At 32.0% G+C, this 23,712-nt stretch overlaps 10 protein-coding genes and 1 non-coding gene across 11 annotated transcripts; 6 read left to right on the forward strand and 5 right to left on the reverse strand.

The window, feature by feature from the left end:
- Positions 1–604: 604 nt before the first annotated feature.
- On the forward strand, positions 605–1,606 carry ASCRUDRAFT_35068 (intradiol ring-cleavage dioxygenase; the record flags this gene model as incomplete). Its single annotated transcript, XM_020190570.1, has 1 exon — positions 605–1,606. The coding sequence occupies one exon, from the start codon at positions 605–607 to the stop codon at positions 1,604–1,606; it is 1,002 nt and encodes a 333-aa protein (XP_020047239.1).
- A 1,254-nt stretch (positions 1,607–2,860) lies between these two features.
- On the forward strand, positions 2,861–4,607 carry ASCRUDRAFT_75691 (DnaJ-domain-containing protein). Its single transcript, XM_020193173.1, has one exon. The coding sequence runs from the start codon at positions 2,957–2,959 to the stop codon at positions 4,559–4,561; it is 1,605 nt and encodes a 534-aa protein (XP_020047240.1). The 5' UTR covers positions 2,861–2,956; the 3' UTR covers positions 4,562–4,607.
- Positions 4,608–5,770: 1,163 nt separating this feature from the next.
- ASCRUDRAFT_80743 (uncharacterized protein) lies at positions 5,771–7,009 on the reverse strand (the record flags this gene model as incomplete). Its single annotated transcript, XM_020194531.1, has 1 exon — positions 5,771–7,009. The coding sequence occupies one exon, from the start codon at positions 7,007–7,009 to the stop codon at positions 5,771–5,773; it is 1,239 nt and encodes a 412-aa protein (XP_020047241.1).
- Positions 7,010–7,813: 804 nt separating this feature from the next.
- LEU2 (3-isopropylmalate dehydrogenase) lies at positions 7,814–9,161 on the forward strand. Its single transcript, XM_020193174.1, has one exon. The coding sequence runs from the start codon at positions 7,962–7,964 to the stop codon at positions 9,057–9,059; it is 1,098 nt and encodes a 365-aa protein (XP_020047242.1). The 5' UTR covers positions 7,814–7,961; the 3' UTR covers positions 9,060–9,161.
- Positions 9,162–12,476: 3,315 nt separating this feature from the next.
- MET3 (sulfate adenylyltransferase) lies at positions 12,477–13,769 on the forward strand (the record flags this gene model as incomplete). Its single annotated transcript, XM_020189482.1, has 1 exon — positions 12,477–13,769. A coding segment is annotated over one exon (1,293 nt), but the record flags the coding sequence as incomplete, so codon positions are not given.
- A 607-nt stretch (positions 13,770–14,376) lies between these two features.
- On the reverse strand, positions 14,377–15,579 carry PDX1 (Pdx1p; the record flags this gene model as incomplete). Its single annotated transcript, XM_020190541.1, has 2 exons — positions 14,377–14,870; positions 14,913–15,579. Coding segments are annotated over 2 exons (1,161 nt in total), but the record flags the coding sequence as incomplete, so codon positions are not given.
- Positions 15,554–17,042, reverse strand: TYW3 (tRNA methyltransferase TYW3). Its single transcript, XM_020193175.1, has one exon. The coding sequence runs from the start codon at positions 16,895–16,897 to the stop codon at positions 15,980–15,982; it is 918 nt and encodes a 305-aa protein (XP_020047245.1). The 5' UTR covers positions 16,898–17,042; the 3' UTR covers positions 15,554–15,979.
- Positions 17,017–17,089, reverse strand: ASCRUDRAFT_t85. Its single transcript has one exon. It is a non-coding gene; the product is annotated as a tRNA-Ala (tRNA).
- A 960-nt stretch (positions 17,090–18,049) lies between these two features.
- On the forward strand, positions 18,050–19,236 carry ASCRUDRAFT_75698 (uncharacterized protein). The gene has a single exon (XM_020193176.1). It carries the CDS (start codon positions 18,119–18,121, stop codon positions 18,881–18,883), a length of 765 nt encoding a protein of 254 aa, XP_020047246.1. The 5' UTR covers positions 18,050–18,118; the 3' UTR covers positions 18,884–19,236.
- A 77-nt stretch (positions 19,237–19,313) lies between these two features.
- On the reverse strand, positions 19,314–19,653 carry ASCRUDRAFT_7919 (uncharacterized protein; the record flags this gene model as incomplete). The annotated part of the gene is made up of 2 exons (XM_020194349.1): positions 19,314–19,435; positions 19,473–19,653. 2 exons carry the CDS (start codon positions 19,651–19,653, stop codon positions 19,314–19,316), a joined length of 303 nt encoding a protein of 100 aa, XP_020047247.1.
- Positions 19,654–22,195: 2,542 nt separating this feature from the next.
- On the forward strand, positions 22,196–22,843 carry ASCRUDRAFT_75699 (Zinc/iron permease; the record flags this gene model as incomplete). Its single annotated transcript, XM_020193177.1, has 1 exon — positions 22,196–22,843. A coding segment is annotated over one exon (648 nt), but the record flags the coding sequence as incomplete, so codon positions are not given.
- Between the last annotated feature and the right edge of the window lie 869 nt (positions 22,844–23,712).

The following is a 23,712-nucleotide window of genomic DNA, read 5'->3' on the forward strand; positions in this document are numbered from 1 at the left end:
AAGCTATATCCGATGGTGTCGTGCTTTGGTTATTTTCTGATGAAGCACATGGCGGGGTATGTGAAATGAAAATAAGGGTATTTCCTGAATTGTTTTCCATTTTATTTATTCAATCAGATAGACTTTTTTGGTCAGCTCACCAAAAGCAAAAGCTCATCATTAGATGATTTGCAAAATTATAGTTACAAAGCTATTTCCGCCGCGCATTGCTCGTTGATCATTTGCATTCTTATTGTGTTTTTAGGTTGAATCAGGTACCCCATTTATTAAATGTAATTTATTAACTTTAAATGAAGGAATTCAAGAAAACAATAAAGTAAAAATAAAAAAAACTGATGATATTATAATTTGCAAAAACTTTCGATTTTTATTTTTAAAGTCTTTTCAAGTGATTTATTGTGCCAGCTTATTTCAAAAATTAGATTCTGGAAAATTATATAAAGACAAGAAATTTAGCTTCTCTTAATTAAATTGTTTGAAACAAAAATCATTACTTCCAAATACAACTTCTGGTACTTGTTTGATACTATCATAATCACTAATAATCTTCTGTTTTAATTCAATATCTTTTTACAATAGTTAACTCTAAACAATTCACTTAGCCATGTCTCAAGAATTTACTGACTTTGTCATTTCATCTATGGGTCCAAAGACTACCCCCAGAGCAAGATGTGTTATTGGTTCTTTAATACAGCACATCCATGACTTTACAAGAGAAAATTATATTACTGTTGATGAATGGTTGTATGGTGTTGATTTCATTAATAAAATAGGACATATGTCTGATGAAAGAAGAAATGAAGGTATTTTGGTATCCGATGTCTTGGGTCTAGAGACTTTAGTTGATATTCAAACCCATAAATTGGATCATGTTAAAAAAACTTCATCTGCTATTATCGGTCCATTTTACAGACCAAATTCCCCACTTTACAGAAATGGTGAATCTATTATTCAAAAGGAAGTCGGTGGTGTAAAAGCTTTTGTTCATGGTAGAATCACTGATCCTGAAGGTAAGCCGTTACCAGGTGCCAAAGTTGAAGTCTGGCACTGTGCTCCTAATGGATTGTATGAACAACAAGATGATGAACAACCAGATTACAATTTGAGAGGTACATTTATTGCAGATGAGCAAGGTTATTACTCGTATACCTGTTTGAGACCCACTTCTTATCCTATTCCTTATGATGGACCAGCTGGTGATTTATTGCAATTTATGGATAGACATCCAAACAGACCAAGTCATATTCACTGGAGGGTTTCATATCCCGAATATCATGACTTGATAACTCAAATTTACGATTCTGAGTGTCCTTACACCAAAGATGATTCTGTATTTGCTGTCAAGGAGGATTGTATTGTCAATTTCACTCCAATTGACAACATTAATCTTTCTACTGTCAATGGACACGTTAAATCTCTCGATGAATTAAAAGCTAAAGATATTGAAGTTGAATTATATTATGATATCTCATTGCCATTAGAATCAGAAATGCAAAAGGATAGAAAGAAGGTTGAAGCTAAACAAGTTGAACTTGAAAGAGCATATTTTGAAAAATATGCTAAATTTGCCAAAAATGTTGATTTATCATCCATCATCGAAAAATAATTCAAAATTCTACATAAGTTGTGTTGCATGTATTAGATATTGGCAATTTAAATTGCTTTATGATCTATATGATATATGATATTTGATATTCAATATTCAATATTCAATATTGTTTTCTGTTCTTTTTTATGTTATTTTCTGTTATTTTGTTTATCTATAATTGTGTTAATTTTTATGATTTTGTATATATAATGATCAAATTCATCTCAATACCAAATTTGTTTTTTTTTTTGTTTCTTTTAGAATTTCAAAAACTAAAATTTTCTCAGACGTTTCTGCTCAAAAGAATAGAAATCCCTAGAAATATAGACTCTGCAAACTATATCTATATTTATTTCAAGCCTAATGATTTATAATATTTTAATTACGATAAACTGTATTCCCAATAATAAGACACTAGCAAGCACTTGAAGATAACAGATAAAGACTTAGTTTTTTTCAAAAAAAAAGAGACTCAACAACGGAAATAGTTGAAATTAAATGATTTTATTCTCCTGATAATATAAAACAATAATAAAAAAAAACGTTTTAGGATAACCAAATATACGACCGATGATATAATTATTATAATAAATGAAAACTTAAAACATTTACCCCACAATAAACAGAAATTAAATTTTCATTTAATGAAAACTCCAAAAGCATGCTTGCCGGAAATAGCTTTTTGAAAGGAAGGGAGAAAGCTGAGCAAAAGATTTCAAACGGCTGCAAATATGCACAGTTCCAACGGTTTTGGTGAAATTGTTGCAGATAGAGTAATAATCAAAAAAAAGCTATTTCCTACACAAGAAACCTTAACTTTTGTAGCTTTGGGTCTTAAGCTTTTAAGTAAAATTTCAAAGGATTTACAATAGTCATGAAATTCCAAACACCAGTCAGGTAAAAGTCAGGTAGGATAAGTTGCGCAAGATATGCCGTGATATCGTAGACGCCATTTCGAGACCAATACGTCGGAGCGCTCAAACCGAATGCGATTACGGAATATTTACGTTTAAAAACGTCCAAACACAGTTGCCGCCACATGTTGGTTGATAACGTTACCGCGCCATGCAGCTTAACGCATTACAACACGTTTAATATTTATCGCTGCGAAAGTGCTATGAGTTGATTTTAGTTGTTTGGCGAAAAAGAACTTGATGGAAGATCTAATCCGTTACCCTCTGCGCCGACGAAGCTTGACTATCATTGATAATTTCTACGATGAAAAACTCTGAAAATTTTAGTATCTCAATTATATATCAGACTACGATACGACTGATTTATCAATAAACCTTGGAGATAAAAATAGTTTGACTTGAGTCCGATACCTAAGGTCCTTCAATTAGTAACTAATCTATATTAATTTCAAAAATGTACAGATCTTCTTTGAATAGTTTGAAAAATATCTCAAAGTCTTCTCTTCCTATCTATAATTCCTCAGCAATAATACTTAAAAAAGTGCCAATAACATCTTCATCTTTCTTGCACTCTTTTTCTTATGGCAGAACATCTTTCCATACATCTTCATTTAATCTTGCTCAAGCGAGCCCTTATAAAACTTTAGGTGTCAATAAAGAAGCCTCGAATTCCGAAATTAAAAAAGCCTATTATAAATTAGCTAAAAAATTTCATCCTGATGTTAATAAAGAACCAGAAGCTGAAAAGAAATTTCACGATATTCAAGACGCTTATGAAATATTGTCTGATCCAAACAAAAGAGCAGCTTTTGATCAATATGGAACCACTGATCCAAATGCTAACCCATTTGCAGGAGGTTTTGGTGGTGCAGGAAATCCCTTTGAAGGTGCTGGAAGTCCTTTTGGTTTTAGTGGAAGTACCAACGGATTTGGCAACATAAACTTTGAAGATATATTCAGTCAAGCATTTGGAGGAAGTACAAGATCCGGCAGAGGAAACTCGTCTTTTGTAACTGAGTATGTTGGTGAAAATATCGAAATTGTCCAAACTTTAACCTTAAAAGAAGCAATTTTTGGTAAAAAATTAAATCTTGACTACTCTGTAAATGATTCATGTCATTCTTGTGATGGCTCTGGCTTAAAACCTGGAAAAGGCAAATCGACTTGTGGAACTTGTAATGGTTCTGGTCAAAAAGTCAATTTCATGAACTCTGGTTATCAAGTGGCTTATACATGTCCCAAATGTAATGGGTTAGGGAAAATAATTGCAAGCTCAAATGCTTGTGGTTCATGTAATGGGCATGGTACCGAACAAATTAGAAAAAAAATCGAAGTGGATTTGCCTCCAGGAATGATGGATGGTTCAAGAGTTAAAATGTCTGGGGAAGGAGACTCTCCTTTGGCAACAAAAGGCCCAAATACAAGATTACATAAAGGTGATTTAATCATCAGAGTTCGTGTTAAACCTGATCCAAAATTCCAAGTAGAAGGCAAAAATTTAGTTCATACTGTGTCAATTCCTATGACAACTGCTGCATTGGGTGGAACTATAACTGTTCCAACAATAGATGGACCATCTGTTAGAATTAAAATACCTTCAGGCGCCAGTTATAACCAGGTTTTCACTGTTTCTGGTAAAGGGTTACCAAGATCGAATAATATAAGATATAGAGGGGATTTAAATATTAAATTGGACATAAAAACTTTAAAACCATTAGATGATGCTCAAACAGCCTTATTAGAAGCTTTAGCAGATTCGTTTAACGATAAAACTGCAAAGAGAATAAATCCCTTATGGAAGACCGATAAACCTATAAAAGACAATTTGGATAGTTCAAACGAAAACCATCCATCTGAAACTGAACATGAAAGTACTTCTAAATTGAAAAAGGTCGAGAACTTTTTAGCAAGCGCTTTCAAAAAAATTTCAACTCAAACTGAATATAATCAAGATAATAAGGAAAATACTAATACAGATGAGGTTAACAAAAATGGAAACGAAGCAAATGATAAAACAGATGAAAGAAAAAATGATGATAAGAAAGATCAAAAGAATTAGTTAAATACACTAAAATTTTCTTATAGATTTTTCTTTTTTTTTATTTCATGTTTTGATTTATGATTCCTTAGTTGTTTTTTAGGTTTTTTTATTTTTTTTATTTTTAATAAGATTTTGATCGATCTTATTTAAATCCAGTTCTGTTAACATTTCCTTTTTCATTTTTCCAATTACTCTTTTTTTTAGTTGCATTAATAATTATATAAATTTCCTGTAAATATGATTTTCAACTGAATTTGGATTTTTAAGTATATATTGTATTTATATCAACTTCTATCGTAATAAATAAATTTTTATTTGATAAAACGAATTTTAAAGTAATAAAAATAATATAAAATATAAAATTAATAGGTTATGCATTTCACTAGTTTCAAATAAAAATAAATAAAAATAAAAAATAATTAAATTAACTCAATAACAAAAATTTGTAAAAAATAAAAATAAAAAAATAATTAAAGTTAAAGACCAAGCCGTAAGCCGAAGAAATTGGAGTATAAAAAAATTGTGGTGATAAAAAGAAATTTAAAGAGTAGGAGTTATGTTATATATATTAGAAAAGCTTAAACCACAAGCTTTTTTCAAAAATACCTTTGAAATAGGATTGACCTTTGAAATAGGATTGATATGATTTAACAGGGGATTATGATTAGGAAAAATAGATGAATAAAAGATGAATAAGATATTAGTTCAAAAGTAATTGAAATATTATTATGGAAAAAAAAGCAGCTTTCTAATATAAGGCTAAAAAAGGATGATGGAGATGAGATGAAAAAACAATTGTATGATCAGTAATGAGGATCAACAAATCATAAAAATTGATTGGATCCAGATCGTGAAGGTTAATAAATTGTTCAAAGCTCTTTAAAATAATTTGAAATTAATGCACTGAGTATATTCAAACCATAGAATCAAATATCAATACAAATTTATTAAGACAATTTTGATGTAGTACCCTTGACGTTACCAGCCGTATATTACCATTGTTAGATTAAACCAGAATAGACACAATTAAAGAAATAAAGGATTAATGTACAGAAATCAATGAGAAAAAATAAAAATAAAAACAAAAATAAAAATAAAGATAAGTTGAGAAAAATAAAAAATGATTTCTTTTAAAAAGAACTTTTTTTTTTAATTTTGGTTTTTAAAAAAATTTTCCATTTCCTTTTTAGATTTTGAATATTAATATTAAAGAATTTCTTTTGTAATTTAAATTAACATTAAAGAAAATCCAATTAAGGCAGACATTATTGAGAATTTTTGGATACCATGAGAACCACTGTTTTCAAAAAAATTCTCTAAAGCAAATCCAGTTTGGGTTTCAGAAGCAGAAGTGGAAGCAGCTTGTAAATCGGTTGAGGTTGGGTTAACTGGGTAAAAGATGTAACTTCCATCAATTTCAATATAACTGGCAGAACCGGTTCTTCTAGCAGTGGTTGAAGATTCAGATGTAACAACGGTTTGGAGTGTTCCAGTAACAGTATTGAAAATAAAACCAGAACTAGTTTCTCCATCAGAGGCTGGAGTAGTGGTACCACTTGGAATCAAGCCGGTTTGAGTAGCAGTTTCAGTTTCAGTTTCAGTTTCGGTAGCAGTTAAAGTAAAAACAAAGCCCGTATCAGTCTTTGAAACAGGAACAGTGGTAGATTCATCGACTTCAGCAATATAAGTTGAAGAAACGTTAACTAAACATTCAGTTTCAAGACAAGAAGTGTGAGTGATTAGTTCAGTGGAAACAGTGGAGATGATCATAGAGGTTTCAATTGAAGTGATACAAGAGGTTGTTTCAATGGTTTCGGTGTAAGTGGTGACAACTAATAAAGTATCTTTTCCTTTTGAAGTATAGGTTGATGTGACTGGAACTAAGATTGTTGTTGTGACAGTTGAGACAACATAACCAGAGGAATAAATGGTGGAAACAGCGCCTGTGATAGTGGACACAGGTTGATTATTAGTTGAAGAAGCAGTCAAGACTTCTGGGACAAATGAGTCGACAGTTGAACCAGAAATTGATTTAGGAATTAAAGAAAGAGAGATCTGGTTTGAACATTTTTGAATGCCATCGTTAACATAAATTGTATAAGAATCTGAATCTGAATCTGAACAAGCAACAAAGGTGTTGTAATCATTGTAATAAAACTTTCCGTTATAAAGATAGAAATAGGTAGAACCTGAGGTTGCAATATTTAGTTGACTATCATCATTTGAAAGATAAACATTTGTATTTTGAACCAAGGCTTGAGCATTGTCGTCAATTTGGATTTTAATTGGGGTTATATCGTCTTTCAAAACTAAAGTGTCATCAGAAATACCAATTGGTAAGGAATCTATCAGGGAGTCGTCAGAATCAGCATATAGTTCAAAAATTGTCGAGTCAGCAAGAACCTTTGAGGCTAAGGCCAATAAAGATGGTAAAAGTGCAAATTTGTTTGAACCGAATAATTGCATTATTAAATTGTTATTAGGAATTAGGAATTAGGAATTAGCTGTTATACTAAGAAGAGATGAAAGATAAAAACAAAATAAGAAGTGATTGGTGTGATAAACAAAATAAAATGAAAAAAAAAGAAAGAATTTGATAGTGGATATTTATGGATATTCATGTTCATTTATATATACAATGATTATACTTGAATAGTAGAAGTGATTGGATTGCTAGTTTTAATTGAAGGTCTTTAAAGGAACAAGCACTGATGAAAACAAACATAGCCAGACAATAATATTGATTTTTCAGACAAACTTTGCAGGAACATTTGGAGATTTGAGTAAGTTTGTTCATATATTAGTGTGGTTTATAAACGAAGTTGGCAAAGGTGATTACCCGAAACAGAGAGTAAGTGATGAAGATTGATTATTTGGCAAAATTATAAACATCGGTTAATGTGTTTGAATACATTTAAATAACTTGATATAGGTATTTATAATTGCTACCAGATAAACACGATAATAGTTATTGGTATGAAGACATTTGTATTTACGATAATCATTTGCACCACTTGTTTACAGATCAGAGGTTAGACGAATTGATGAAAAATAAATTCAAAACAGACGCCAGGAGTGTGGGAGCAAGCTTTTTCTATTTTTTTGACGCCATTTTTGTGGAAGCGCTTTTAATGAAAAATGAGAGAAAAAATCGCGTGTTCGAGTCCCAGAAGAGACCCAAATAACGCTGATCTATTTCGGGAGTTGAAGCGACAACGGGCCGGTTCCGCAGCCGTCAATGTTTTGGTGAGTCTTAGGGAATTTTTCAAAATTGTGATCAATAATCTCCAGATTTCTTAGATTTCCTGGATTCCTTGGATTTCTTCTTCATCCTTTTTTACATATATATTTCCACAATCATATAAGTCTTAGTTACTACAATATAACCATAACCAATCTTTGTTTTTAGTGATCGAAAATGTCTGTTGTCGAAAAGAATATTGTTATTTTGCCTGGTGATCATGTTGGTACCGAAATTGCTGACGAAGCGTTGAAAGTTCTTAATGCCATCAGTGAGGCCAATCCACTAATCAAATTCAACTTCAAGCATCATTTGATTGGCGGAGCAGCCATCGATGCCACAGGGGTGCCCTTGCCAGACAAAGCCTTGAAGGCTGCAAAGGAATCAGATGCGGTTTTACTTGGTGCTGTTGGAGGACCCAAATGGGGGACAGGTGCAGTCAGACCTGAACAAGGGTTATTGAAAATCCGTAAAGAACTAAACTTGTATGCCAATTTGAGACCATGTAACTTTGCTTCGGAGTCGTTATTGGGATTGTCTCCATTAAGACCAGAAATCGCTAAAAACACAGATATTTTAATAGTGCGTGAGTTAGTTGGCGGGATCTATTTTGGTGAAAGAAAGGAAGATGATGGATCTGGTTTTGCCAGTGATACAGAGGCATACTCAGTTCCAGAGGTTCAAAGAATCACAAGAATGGCCGCATTTTTGGCATTGCAACAAAACCCTCCATTGCCAATATTTTCATTGGATAAGGCCAACGTTTTAGCGTCATCAAGATTATGGAGAAAGACTGTCACCGAGACAATTGCAAACGAATTTCCAACATTGAAAGTCGAGCACCAATTGATCGACTCTGCTGCAATGATCTTGATCAAGTCGCCCACTAAATTGAATGGTATTGTTATCACCTCCAACATGTTTGGTGATATTATATCAGATGAGGCCTCAGTCATTCCTGGGTCCTTGGGGTTGTTGCCCTCAGCTTCGTTAGCTTCGTTGCCCGACACAAACGAGGCATTTGGATTGTACGAGCCTTGCCATGGTTCTGCTCCAGACTTGGATAAAGGCAAGGTCAATCCAGTGGCCATGATTCTCAGTGCCGCCATGATGTTGAGATTGTCCTTGAACTTGGTCAAGGAAGCCAACGCTGTGGAAGCTGCTGTCAAACAGGTTCTCGACGCCGGAATTAGAACCGGAGACTTGGGCGGGTCCAACTCCACCGCTGAGGTTGGAAATGCCATTGCTGCTGCTGTCAAGAGCATTCTTGTATAGACGCCTTTTCTTTGTGTAGCTGTTTAAATCACGAAACCACGAAACCACGAAACCACTTTCCGAGCCGCTGGTGCTTTGCACCGAACACCAGCAGCCCCCGTGACCACCGCCGGCCCATGTCTGTGGTCTCGATGCTATTTTTACGCTGTTTGTTTTGTGCTTGTTTTGTGATCTCATTGGGTCTTGTTTGTGAATATTCTGACCTTGGGTAAATTCCATCTCTGATGCTCTGAAAGGTATTTAAACACCTCCATTTCCCTGTTTTTCTTTTACTTTCTTCTTTTCTTTCTTTTTCTTCTCATCCAGCATCAAAACCTCAAAGGTATTGATTTTTTTGATTCTGTTTCCCTTTCCTTTCTTGTTTTCTTACTAACTCACCGTTTCTCACTCAATCTCCTTTTTTCTTTCTGTCGGCGCTTAATTTCAGCTAATCCATATCGATGCAATCGATCAAATTCCCCTAATCTGTTTCATATATCATCTACACTTCTTTTATCAATCAATCTACTGGCTTATAACTTATATTTGACGATCAGCTAATCTCAATGTTTCCCTCTTTATCTGTGATCAATCTACTAACTCTTTTATCTCACTGTAGATTTTCAGTCCCTTTTTTTGTTAAGTAAAGGGTGAAAAAAAGTATAAAAATTCTCCCTCATAGTTGTCTTCTTTTGTTCTCTTTGGTTTTCATTTTCAATGAATTTTATCACAGCATATTGAAATATAAGGTTTCTTTCCTCTGGTTATTTTTATATTTTTTCCATTGATTGTCTTGTTTTGTCTTGTTTTGTTTTTAAAAAGTTTGATTTAATTTGATTTGATACAATGTCCATATAATTGATAGATTTTTCAGATTAAAAAAGTTAAAATTCTTTACTTAATGTCTTTTTTACCTATCCATCCTGTCTTTTAGTTCATTTCATGATCCTGTCTTAATTTCTTTTCATTTTTTTTAAAAGTTTGTTTTTTTAAAAAAATATTCACATCCATATATTTTTTTTTTTTGCTTGTTCTTGTTCATCTTTTTTTCCTTTTCATTTTCCATTCTTTTCTCTTGTTGTCCCTTTTTGTTTTTCAAATTAATCACTTCCATTCTCTTTTTTTCATCTGTGTATTTCAACAAAAAAATCCTGTACATTAATCATTGATATCTTCAAATATCTCAAAATCAATTTCAATACTAAAATTAAATTCAATATCAATCCAAGATTAATATGAATATCAAATCTGATTTCCTTCATTTCCTATAGATTGGGTTCTTGTTATTTAATACAACTAATTATAAATACAAATACAAATATTGCAAATAGTATAATTAATCAATTAATATTGTTTTTTTATGGTTTTATAATGATTTTAAAATCTTTCCTTATTCATTTATAATATTTCATACTTCATGTCGTTGTTGTTTTTTTTTTACTCTATCAATTAGGATTCTATCATTTCACTTCAACTTATTTCAATTTAATTTTTTTTAAAATTTTAATTTTGCATTCTTCAATTGGAAAAGATAAAGAAAGTCTTATGTTTCAATTTCTTCAATTAATTAATAGAGAACAAAAATTTTTATCAATTTACAGGATATTTTAATTTGTTTATAAACAAAATGGAGATTAAAAATAAAATAAAAAAAAAAGATTCAGGTTATTTAAATTTAAAGGAATTTGTCAATTGTTTCCAATATTCCAATTTTTTTTTTATTCCAATTTTAATGTCAATAGCTAGTTTTAAAACTCTACGGGTACTCTCAATATGTTTTTTGGGTTAATTTTTATTAAATCTATCAAGTTCAAGTTTCAAAGTTTAAACATAAATTTACAAAAAGAAAAAAGAAAACTTACTAAAAGAAAAAAAATTGCAAAATAATAATTCACTTATTGTCACAATTATTTTTTTATGTTTTTATTATTCAATTTTTTTTTCATTTTTATTTTTTTTTTGCACATTAATGATGCTAATGTTACTTTGGTGGTTTTTTTTTCCGGGGTTTAAAAGTTTTTTTCTGTTTTTATATTCTTGAAAATTTAAAATTATCTTTTTGAAAGTTAAAAATCGTTTATGATAAGAATATTTAATATCAATTGAGCTAAAATAATATATTGGAACAGATTACTAAATGTACATGGTTTTAACTCTTCAAAAAAAAATTCATATAAATATTACTTTGTTCCACGATTTTTCAATCATATGAAGGTATAGGCCATTTTTTAATTAAAGGTGAAGAAAATGCTCCAATCAATCAAAGCTCTGATGTTTATTTTATTTGATTACAACTAAAGGTTTACACTGTCTTCTAATTTTGCAATTTATCTCTAGAATATTCTAATTCCAAATCTTGGTGTTGTTTTTTATATCTATAATATTAATGTCACTACAAATATCAAAGTGTTTTTCGTTATCGTGTTTCTTATTCCAAATTTGTTTCATCAATTAAATGTGTATTACTTATATTTTACAATAGATAAAGCATTCATTCATAAATGTCATTTATAATATCTAAGGTTATGATTTATATTAAAACGGGTACCAATGTTTTTATTTTTATGTTTTATTTTAATTTTTATATTTTTTTTTGGTTTTGGTGATTGGTCTATCGATGAGATTTGATTGACAAAATTGATACAGTATTCAGATCTTGGGTTTTAGTTTGATGAAAAGGAAGAGCTTTTTAAGCTTTTGAATTATGATGATTGTCCAGCAATTAAATCCTGGCTAAAGATACGTATTCAGCAGAATGAATTCTCGATATGGACATTTAATATGTAAGTATTTTCACTCCCGATTTTTTTCTTTGTTCTTTTTTCTTTTGTTTCTCTGTTTTCTTTGCAGATTCTTGTTTATAAGCCAATAAACCAGTAGATTGATTCACGCACTCAAACGCTGTCTAACGGTGAGAATCGCCACGCTCGCCCAAAAGAGCAATCAATTGTCAATTTCGAATGGCGGTGTGCTCAGCTCACGTGTCATCGCATCAACTAGCCACCCTTCACAGCTATGTTCAGATGGCTTGAAAAGAGCGGGCGGTGCAGCGCCACACACAGGCCACCAGACCCAAAATGAACCCCACCGAACACACCCCAGTTGCTCATCCACAAATGCTCAACTCCAGCCATCTTTGGCCAATGAGAAGCAGATACAGCATAATCACTTCACTCTCAACCAATTTGACAATTTGCTGCTACTATAACGCTATTTTCTTTTCTTTTAGCTCGACCGTCAAATGGTTAGACATTTTGACTTTCATTGATGTCTGCCAATTGCAAAAAAAAAACATATATATTTGCTTTCTTTTCCTATATCCTTTCTTTTTTTTGTTTGTGTAAATCCAAAAATATCAACAGTCTCATTGACTAATTAGTTATTTCTTTATCTGTTCCAATTTTCGTTTGAATTATCTTCCTCAAAATGGTTCTTCAACCTCACGGTGGTGTTCTCAAAGATTTAGTTGCTCATGATGCTGCTATAAAAGATGACTTGCTAAAAGAGGTTCCATCCTTGGTCAATCTCAATTTGACTGCAAGACAATTATGTGATTTAGAATTGATTCTTAATGGTGGTTTTTCTCCCTTGGATGGTTTCTTGAATCAAGATGATTATGAAAGTGTCGTGGATACCACTAGATTAAAATCTGGTATCTTATGGCCAATTCCAATAACTTTGGATCTCTCAAAGGAAACTGTTGATACCTTAAAAGTTGGTCAAAGAATTGCTCTAATAGATTTCAGAGATTTGAAACCATTGGCAATCTTAACAATTGAATCAGTCTATCAACCTGATAAACAAAAGGAAGCTCAAAATGTATTTAGAGGTGATCCTGAACATCCTGCTATCAAATACTTATTTGAAACCGCCGGTGATTATTATGTTGGTGGTTCTTTACAAGGTATCCAATTTCCAATTCATTACGATTACACCAACATTAGAAAGAACCCAACTCAATTAAGATTGGAATTCACATCAAACCACTGGAATAAAGTTGTTGCTTTCCAAACAAGAAATCCAATGCATTTATCTCATCATCAATTAACTTTAAGAGCTGGTAAAGATCTTAATAGTAAAATATTGATTCACCCAGTTGTTGGTTTAACTAAGCCCGGTGATATTGATCACTTTACAAGAGCCAAGGTTTACAATGAAATTGTCAAAAAATATCCTCCAGGTATTGTTTCATTATCTCTATTACCTTTAGCAATGAGAATGGGTGGTGATAAAGAAGCTTTATGGCATGCAATTATTAGAAAAAACTATGGTGCTACTCATTTCATTGTTGGTAGAGACCACGCAGGCCCAGGTAAAAACTCAAAGGGTGTCGACTTCTATGGCCCTTATGATGCTCAGGTTTTACTAGAAAAATATGTCGATGAAATCGGGATCACAATTGTTCCTTTCAGAATGGTCACTTATTTACCTGATAAAGATCGTTATGCTCCAATCGACGAAATTGATTTAAAGACAACTAAAACATGGAATATTTCAGGTACCGATTTAAGAAACAAATTGAAAAACGGTGATCCAATACCTGAATGGTTTACTTATCCCGAAATTGCTAAAATTTTGCAAAATAGATACCCCAAAAAGACTTTACAAAGTTTCATCCTATATCTAAAATCATCAAAGCCAAATGAGGCATTCAATGCTGTTGCTTTATCCAATGCTTTACAATCAACATTCAACCAATTTGAAAATAACAGACATGTTACCGTTTTAGACTTGAATCAATTAAAATTAAAGTTAAATCAAGTTGATTATTTTGTAAAAGAATTGTATAAATCTGGTTCAATTATTTTAATAATTGATGAAAATTTTAATAAAGAAGCTTATTTAAGCTTCAAAAACCACACTATTAAAGGTGAAATTTCTAATTTTACTTTAATTGGTGTTAATGATGATGATGAAATCAACACGCTCAGTGCTAAAATTGTTGAAGATTCCTATGATGCTGTTCAAGAAGTCATTTTTTATTTACATGACCAAGGTTTCTATAAATTTTAAAAGTTGAGGTGATGATAATAAATGAATAAATTTGTTGTTTTTTTTTTTGCTTATTTTATCGTTTTTGTTTTCTATTTTTATGTCACTTTCCATTTATCACCATTTTTTTCCAAGTACTTTATAAATTTATCACTCGATAAATTCAGGAGACTAGAATAAATTTTTTGTCTAATATTTAAATAATTTATCTAAAATAAAGTAAAAAACACTATAAATAGCCTAGTAGCTAGTACATATAAATCCTATATAAGTAGGATGATAATAGTAAATATAAAAAAAAAGATAAATATGAAAAGAATTATATATATGAAAAAGCAATTACATATCATAATTCGGGTTGTAAAAATTCACCCAATTTTTGCAAATAAATATTTGCTTTTTCTTTAGCATCACCAACTTTATCATTTAGTAAAAGTTCTACCTCAACTGTTGGTTGAGCTGAATAGTTTGAAGAGTTTGAATTTTGAGTTAATAAATCAAAAATTGAGGGTTTTGAGGTTGAATTTGAATTTGAAATGGCAGAGTAATTAATTTTCAAATTTTTTATTTGAAATCTTTCAATATTTGAAGGTGTTACCAAGTCTTCGAATAGTTCGTCGTAATAATCGGAATTGATTGCATGTTTTTGGTAAGCTAATGATTCAGATTTTTTGGAAGCTTCATTGATATATTCGGAGATTGTAAAGGGTTTAACTTTACCAATGGATTGCTTTTGTAATTCAATTAGTGTTGATAAGTTATAAGTTTGAGATAATATGATCGGTTGTGGCTTTGGTTTACTGACTGGAGCTGGAGCAGTCGATTGAGAATCTTTGGAATCTATAGCTTTTTCAGGTGCAGCAGCTGATGATGAAGCAGAACCAGCGGATGTTAATTTAATTGGAGTAGCAACAATGTTTGATAGATCGAGATGATCATGCTTGTGAATATATTCATTAAGTTTATTTAAGGAATCCTTTGAAGCTTTTCCTAAATAAACTAAAACATCACCTTTCAAGATCCTACCATTGGGGCCCGATGCTTTAATTTTTGCTAGGGCATCATCACGAGAAATGTTATTTTCGGACAATAAATTTGAAACTGATGGGAAAAAAGTTTGATTTGAATTTGCAGTATTGGAAGTTGAAATTGAGTTGGAATCAATTGATTGATTTGGGGTTTCTGAAGTTGATTTTGAATCCATTTTTTCGGATTTATCAGCGGAACTTGAGGCTTTTTGATTTGACTTAGTCAGAGCTTTAGAGGCAGATTCAGGTCCAGGTTCAGATTCGGGAATTTTCAAAGTTGATAAATCGTCATCAGGTTCAGCTATCCAAGCTATAGTTTTACCAACAGGAATATCCTTTGTGCCAGCAGGAACCAAAATTTTGGCCAATATACCATCATCCTGAGCCTCAACATCAATTTGAGCTTTGTCGGTTTCAACCTCTAACAAGACCTGGCCAGATTGATAAGCTTGACCCTCCTTGACTTTCCAGTCGACTAACCCACCAATGTCCATGGTTGGGGACATTGCAGGAAAAGCAAATGGAGAGAGATTAGAATTGAGGCAAGAAACATGAAAGGCTAGAGACAAACAAACAATGGGGATTGAATCACAGAGAGTTAGAAATGGAAAGGAAAAGTGGGTATTGTGTGGATGGAAAAGAGCGATCTTTCTTACCTCTTGATCTTGCAAAAGAGCAAGTCAAACGTACTGCTGGCGATCTGGCAGATACTAAACTGAACATTTGCTGCTGAGTGTAGCTGATTGTAATTGGGAATTGGCTCCAGAAATGCAGACAGCAGAGCAAAAGGTGAACAAAGAAGTAGAGAAAGAGAAGGAAAAGCTTTATGATCTTCATGAGGAGAGCAGCCCACGCCGGTTTTCGTGCGTGGGATGCCGCCGGATAATTCTTCCGACGCGAGCCGAACAAACACACGTGCGTCTATGCGTCCTTATATGTGGATACGCGTTGATGTGCGTTATCCACAGCCGTGGTAGCAGGTTTTCCGAGCTTCTTCCGGAGACCTTCGCGTTTTTTGCGTTCTCTTCGAGCTTCTTTGGTTTCTGGTGTTGTTGCGCTGATGCTGTTTTGGGTGTCTGTGGTGATGAAGCTCTTGATTGCGCTGTAGAGCATGTCGAGTTTCTTTGTGTTTTCGTTGAACCGGTCTATTGAAAGCTGGGTTACTATTTTCAAGTAGTTTTCATCAACAAACAACTCCAATTCGTTGTTGGATTCATTTAGATAGCCAATGGGGATGTCCAATTTGATGGATATTCTGACACCTAGCAAGTTGTTGGTGCCAATTCCAGATTCCCTGAATCCACAGCTCATTGCAATCTTATAAACATTTGAAGCAGCTTCAAAGTTTCGGCACTTGATATGTAAGATTAACGGCTCAAATTTAAATAAAATATATCTTTTCACTAAAGAATCATTTATTATTTCTTCATTATTATTATTATTATCATTTAGAAATTTAAAGTTCAAGTCTTTGTACCAGTTTTTTAGTTCCGCTTTATCATGAGTAACAAATAACCATTTACCTCCTTCACCTTTTCCACCAATTTTGATGTTGTTACTATCAGGGGTCTCAATATCCAGTATTAGTTTGTCATTATCTTGATGATTATTTTCAGTAAACTTTAGGTTTTTGATTTTTGAACCTTCTAAAAACACACTGACTCTACCAGAACAAGAACTTGTAGTCACCAAATCCTTATGGGTGTTGATCAATTGAATAATAGGAATGCACAACTCGTCAATTGTTCCCTTAGGAGAAGCATCAGGGAGTTGATCTGAATTAGTAGCTATTTCTTCCAATATGCTTTTTTTTTTTTGATCGAATGAATCTTGTTTCATTTTAATTTTTCCTATTAATTTTTTGATGTCCTATAACCAGTGACATTGTTTCTTTGAAAAATTAGAAAAAGTAGAGAAATAAAAAGAAAAAGTTTAACTTTGAAAAGATTAAAAGCAAATGGACGAGTTGGGAGTTGAACCCAAGACCTTCTGCATGCTAGGCAGACGCGCTACCAACTGCGCCACACGCCCCTTCCACTGCTTTTAAGATTATGCTTATATTTAAATTATCATGATTGATATATAAAAAAATGCATTATGTAATGAGAAGAGAACGAGGTTTCCTTTGGTGAAGATATCCAGTGGAAGGCTGAGTATATGAGCAGTAACCAATGCAAATGTTCCCTTCCAAATCCGACGATAATTCATTATATCTTCCAATGTCCAACCAATTCACAGGCTAGAATCCGATCAGAGATTCCAACAATTCTCTCTGACGAAGTGGACCCAAATATTATTCACACATACCTAGGCACTAAATGGGGCATATGTAAACTCATTATATTCATCTCCCATGCATGGCAATTCATAAGGTAATTTGACACCAGCATACATCTTCTTAGATTTCACACTCCTGTCTTTGATGTGAGTTTTCTTCCTATTTACTAGGTTTCCTCACATCTACGGTAGAATTACAAAGATAGCATTCACTCTTATATATAGATATAACACCGTGCAAGAACCCCGAAAAAGTGGGCACTTAGCAACTTTTAAAAAAAAAAGAGAACGAGGTTTGAGATTTGAGATTTGAGGTTTGAAGTTATGATATGCAATATTTCTATATTTCAATATATTATTATATTATCACACTATTATTTTACTATAATTATACTATTATATCAGTAAAAGTTTTGACTATTTGTCTTAAAATTATAAGAAATGGGTTCTGCTGCTTCAAAGTCTTCTGGAAGAAAGTTAACTCAAGATATTTCGAAAATCAGTCGAAATTCTAATACAATTAATTTAAATAGATCATCAAATATTGACCAATTATCAAATGTTCATTTAAAGGAGAAATTAAAACGAGATCAGAATTCAATTACTGATAATAATAATAATAATAATAATAATAATAATAATAATAATAATAATAATAATAATAATAATAATAATAATAATAATAATAATAATAATAATAATAAAATAGTTGATGAAAATGATGCAATTAATAATCTATTAGATAAAAATAATGAAGCAAATTATAAAGATATAAATTATCTAATGAAAAATAAAAACAAAAATGAGTTTGATGAAAAATTCAAATATAAAGATGGATTCGATCCCGATTTCAATAATAAAGCATTATCAATGGGTGTTGTTGAAATTAATGACGAAAAGTTTAAGTTAGATTCAAATAATTATGCAATACAATTATTGAAAAATCGAAAGAAATTAAATGAGAAATATGACATAAACCCTGATTTAGATCAAGAAAATAATACTAATGATGATACTAATACATCTACTAATAAACCTATTAAGAATCCTATAAAGAATTCTATTAGCAAACCTATTAGTACTAATGATAACAAAAGAACTAAACGTGAAATACAACCTAATAAAGTAGTTCACCCGCAAATTATTTCTTCTATTCTACAAGATTTGAAATCTGGGATATCAAAAGAAATGATTAACAGAACATATAATTTAGACAGAGAATTTTTAAATCAATTGGGCGATTTTTATACTGTTGCTACCAAGACATATGATGATGAAATTAAAGAAAATAAAGAAAAAAGAAGGCAATTGATTCGAATGAAAAAACAATTGATGATCTCAAATGATAATCCGACCTCAGAGATGAATACCGAAAAAAATAAAGAAAATATTAGAAATATCGATCATCTTTTAAATAATCAATACAATAGTGAAAAATTCAAATCAAGTGATGAGACAAAAGATGATGACGACGATGATGATGATGACTTGTTCAATCCAGATGAGGATGATGATGACGATAAAATAGTGATTACTACTAATCGCTGATCGCTAATGGCTAATGTCTGATTGGTGATCTTTTTTTGAAACTTGTAAATACTTGCCATGCTGTATTGTACATATCCCCTCCTATTGTGATTTGAGCATGAACAGATCTAAAAATCATCACTCAAAAAGATAATTGTTCTAACAGCATATTTCTTGATGTAAAAGCAACATAAACCCTTATTTCTAAGTCTTATTCTCTTTCCGTGTAGTATTTTGCGACAAAATCTTTCTATTTCATTCTTTCCAATAAAAAAGCTGTTTCAATACTTTAAATTATCAAATCTCCCAATTTTTTAATATATTGCCACTCAATTGAAGTCCATTTAAGCTTCTTGATCTGTTTTCTAGCCACACAAAACTCTCGATCTGATTGCCTTTTTTTTATCAAATGTACTTAAACCTCTTAAAAGATTTAAGTTACTCATATTTCTTAGATTTTCAATGTTGCAAGTCTGATTTCCTTCAAATTCAAATGTTTCAAAACAGCTAAACTTGATAAACGTTTAATTTTAGTAAAATGGCTGTATGGCAAGTTCAAAATGTTTAAAAATACTAAAAATATATTATTAGTTTCTTTATTATAACAGACTTAAATTTTTGGAATTAATACAATTTAGTAAAGCCTGAGTGCTGGTTATAGGGTTGAAAGAGAAGTTTAAAGTTTTGAAATAAATTAATTTGGATAATTTTTCAATATTTTTAATTTGATTTTTTGATAGATTTAAATCTTTTATATTTACTAGATCCTGTGTATTATCAATTGATGTCATTCCAATGCCAATGTTCAAACTCTTAAAATTGATCAATGCAATACATTAACTTGATTTAGAACAACTGTATTTTCATTCTGAATCTGATAATAAATTCAATTCTTGACTTTTTGTCCCAATTACCTCAAGACTGCGATTGTGCGTTAACATCTAAACCCCTCCGTGTGCTATAAGACCCTTAGATTGAAGTTTAAGTTTATTTTGCGCATTTTGACGCGTATGTATAACGAGACTCAAGTCAATATGCCTACTCCCGCAATAAAGCCCAAACTTTACATGTGTCAAAATGTTCTATCATGAACCAATCAACGCCAACCCCAAATTTGGTTTTGTAGATCTATATACATTTGTTTTTCGTCAAATTGGATATTGCAAGGAAAATTTTTTGTCTTATATTTTTTATAGTTTTTTTCTCAATTGAGATGGCGACTAAAATAATAAAAAATTAAAAAAAATACTAAAAAATGATTTCAAATCTGATATTAGATAGTAAGTCTACACTAAATAGCAAAACCCTAAACTATTAAGTAATATTGAGAAAATATTGGAGAATTATTTAGTAATAATTGAAAAACAATATTTTTAATACTTTTTCCACACTTTTTTCAATAAGCCTGGTGTATGTTTAGTGTATTTCAAGGTAGGAGTTATTGGTTTGAAATACTAAGCTTTACAGTATTTTATTTTTATATATTATTTTATAATTTTTTTTCAGTTTAGTAACTCAAAAAATGAATAAACAAATGATGTTTGATTAAAAAGTTTAAACTTATACAAAAGTGAGCTATTTTGCTTTAGTTTTTTACTATTTTTTCATTGTATTATTACTATTGCAACAATGGATTAAAAACTCAATAAAATAAAACCATTGCTTCAAAGCGTTATATTTAATATTGATGATTATCAAATATTTATACAAATTTAATGATGCAAGACCTCAATAGGCCAATAAATCAAAAGCTTAACCATTTGGACTCAGCCGAAACTAGCAGTCTTTCGTTTGAGCACTATTACGTAACATATCGTGTGCTTACATAACTCAAACTAGACAGTGCTTCAAACGCTCATCCAAGCCTGTCCAAAAAGGGATGAGGCGAGAAGACAGAACCTTTTCCGAACAGGCTTTTCGTTTAAACTCAAAGCTCTAATCCTACAAAGCTAAGAGGATAGTCTACTATAGATCTATGGTTGGTGGGTATCTGAATAAGTAATAGTAAAAATAGCTGGCACTCACTTGACAGAGCCTACCAAAATTCGTTAAAAATGTAGTTGCAATCCGACGTTGTCGATTCTCCAATCGGCTAGTCTTAATCCAGGTCTGTACCGTTGAAACGACAAGATCCCAACGCTACATCATAAACTTTGACGTGAGCTTCTGATGTAGTGAGAAAACTCTTGTTTCCAGCCTTTATCTTCTGAACAAAACAGAGCGAAGAGCAGTGGGGCTCTATGAAGCTTGGTCTCCCGGCCAGTACCAGCCAGAAAACACCCCCAGTGCTGTTGAAGCTGTTGAAAACTCCAGGCCTGAGCGCATTCCCACACAGGCACTTCTCCCACTGCCCAATTGTAGCTGTGTCCTTGTCGCCATGTCCAAAAAGCACCTTCTGTCTTGAATCTTATCGTCAATCCTTAAAAATAGCCTCTCTTTGCTTCAATAGGACTGGCTGAGCCGCATTATCACTCAGAATAAAAGACAGTGAACTCTATGTTTCTTGGGGATTCTTCTATTCGCACACTTTTTCTCTCTAACATCTCAGCTGAAGCATCCCACTGAAAGCAGGTGCGATTGGTTCCGATTTTTTGGTTTGTTTCCGTAACCTTGGGCTATTGTTTTTTTCTCACAATTGAATAAAATCCTCAATCACTTCACATCCTTTAAATGGTTTGCGAGCAAATTACTCAAACAATACCAATCAGTTATGAGATAAAAAAACTACATTTAAATATCATATTTTTTCTACCTTTTTCCACTATTTCAAATAAATCCTAAAACAACTGCTCTCTGTCCAAACAGTCCTCAGTATATTTACTAAATTAAAAGAACCAATATATCAAAAAAGCTGATAAAAAGCTAGTAAAAATTTAATAAGAAGCTAATAAAGATTTAATAAAAATGTCATCCGGTGATATTTTTCTGGATGTTCAACCTATTGAATGTGCTACCTCTAATAACTATAATGGTGAATACTGGGGAGCTAGAATTTCAACGGTTCCTGTTCTTTTAGTCACTTCAATGTTCGGTGCTGTTTTCCCAGTTATGTCTGCTAATTTAAAGACTTCTTGGATTAAAATGCCCGATTGGTGTTTTTTTGCCTGCAAATACTTTGGTTCTGGTATTATTCTTGCCACTACTATTATTCATCTTCTAGATCCAGGTATTACCTGTCTTTCTGATCCATGTTTAGGTGGTATCTGGAATGAATATCCATGGGGGTTAGGTATTTGCTTGATTGCTCTTTGTATCATTTTCTTAGTCGAGATTTTGATTTATAACTTTCTTAAAACCCACAACCAAGCTATTCTTAACGCCCAATCTGGTCAGGAAGCCATTGGTGTTTATAACGATGCCATTCAGGTAGTGCAATCACAAACCTCGCTTAATAAAAAACTAGCTAAATTGGGCCATAATCATGATCATAGTCATGAAAAGTTGGGCGTTTCACCTGTTAGCGAAAACACTCTTTATTCAGGACAGTTGGTTGCTATTTTTGTTTTAGAATTTGGTATTATTTTCCATTCAGTCTTTGTCGGTCTTTCTTTAACAACCTCTGGTGATGAATTTGTTACTCTTTATGTTGTCATTGTTTTCCATCAATTCTTTGAAGGTTTAGGTTTAGGTGCCAGAATCGCCTGTATGAAATGGCCCGAAAGTAAAAAACTCACTCCATACCTATTGGCTATAGCCTATGGTTTAACCACTCCAATTGCTGCTGCCATCGGTCTTGGTGTTAGAACTTCCTATGTTCCAGGTTCTAGAACATCTTTAATTGTCACTGGTATGTGCGATAGTATCTCTGCTGGTATTTTGTTATACTCTTCATTGGTCGAATTGATGGCTCAGGAATTCTTATATACAACTGAATTTGACAACTCTCCAAACAAAAAAGATGGGTTGAAAAAATTATTAGCAGCCTACGGTTTATTCATCGCTGGTACTGCTCTTATGGCATGTTTGGGAAAATGGGCATAATTCTGAGACGTTAGACAAATATTTGTCTTTTCTTTTCTTTATCATTATGAGACATTTAATTTTATAATCATACTTATAGGCTTATTGTTTTCTATAATTTGTTTTTCAATACTTTTTTTTTATTGTTTCTTTAGAAAAGGTTTTGGAAGGTTTTTTTTTAATTAACTAATTCACTATCTATCTTACTTGATTTGCTTTGATCTAATTGGTTTCTTTATAGACTTTATGTTGTTATTTTATCAGACTTGGTTTTAGAGTAGATTGTTTTCATTTATAACAAATATCACCTTAATAAAACGATAGCTGTTCTACTTAATACTTCCACTTCCACTTTAAATCTTTTATTTTTTAATTTCTGAAGTTACCTACGTTTTTTATTTTTTTTTTTCCTTTCCTCTTTCTTTTCTTTGTTTCTGCTTTACTATGGTATTTACAGATTTGTATTCAAGAACATTTATTTCAGTTACTTGTTTATATTTTCCCAAACCCATTAAGGAATTGACTATTCTTTTAGGAGTCATAGTAGAATCAAACAAAAACAAAACCGCCATTTAACACATAAACCATCGCCATAGTCAACTGCATTTAAGCCATCTGATAGGATAGGACCCTTGGGCCCTTACTGACCCTCTTCACTTTTCTCCAATTCCTTACCAGATCTGAATTTATCATCCTCTATCAAGTATACCCTCCAGCTATTGAAATATGTTCTTAGGTGGCCTTCTTCTCTCATATTGTCCCTGCGTCTTATTTCCTTCACTCTCAGTCACTGATAGTTATTGTTTCCTCTTCTCCCACTCTTGACATTCTTGTCGTTGCCTTGACCTACTAACTCTTCTATCCATAGGCGTTAGTGTATAACCTGTGCA

Source organism: Ascoidea rubescens, assembly GCF_001661345.1.
Source record: "Ascoidea rubescens DSM 1968 unplaced genomic scaffold ASCRUscaffold_6, whole genome shotgun sequence".
NCBI classification, from domain to species: Eukaryota; Fungi; Ascomycota; class Saccharomycetes; order Ascoideales; family Ascoideaceae; genus Ascoidea; species Ascoidea rubescens.

Bases quoted from the DNA above. Each gene is read 5' to 3' on its own strand.
- ASCRUDRAFT_75691 (XM_020193173.1), top strand. From the start codon at position 2,957: ATGTACAGATCTTCTTTGAATAGTTTGAAAAATATCTCAAAGTCTTCT.
- LEU2 (XM_020193174.1), top strand. From the start codon at position 7,962: ATGTCTGTTGTCGAAAAGAATATTGTTATTTTGCCTGGTGATCATGTT.
- TYW3 (XM_020193175.1), bottom strand. From the start codon at position 16,897: ATGAAACAAGATTCATTCGATCAAAAAAAAAAAAGCATATTGGAAGAA.
- ASCRUDRAFT_75698 (XM_020193176.1), top strand. From the start codon at position 18,119: ATGAAAAATAAAAACAAAAATGAGTTTGATGAAAAATTCAAATATAAA.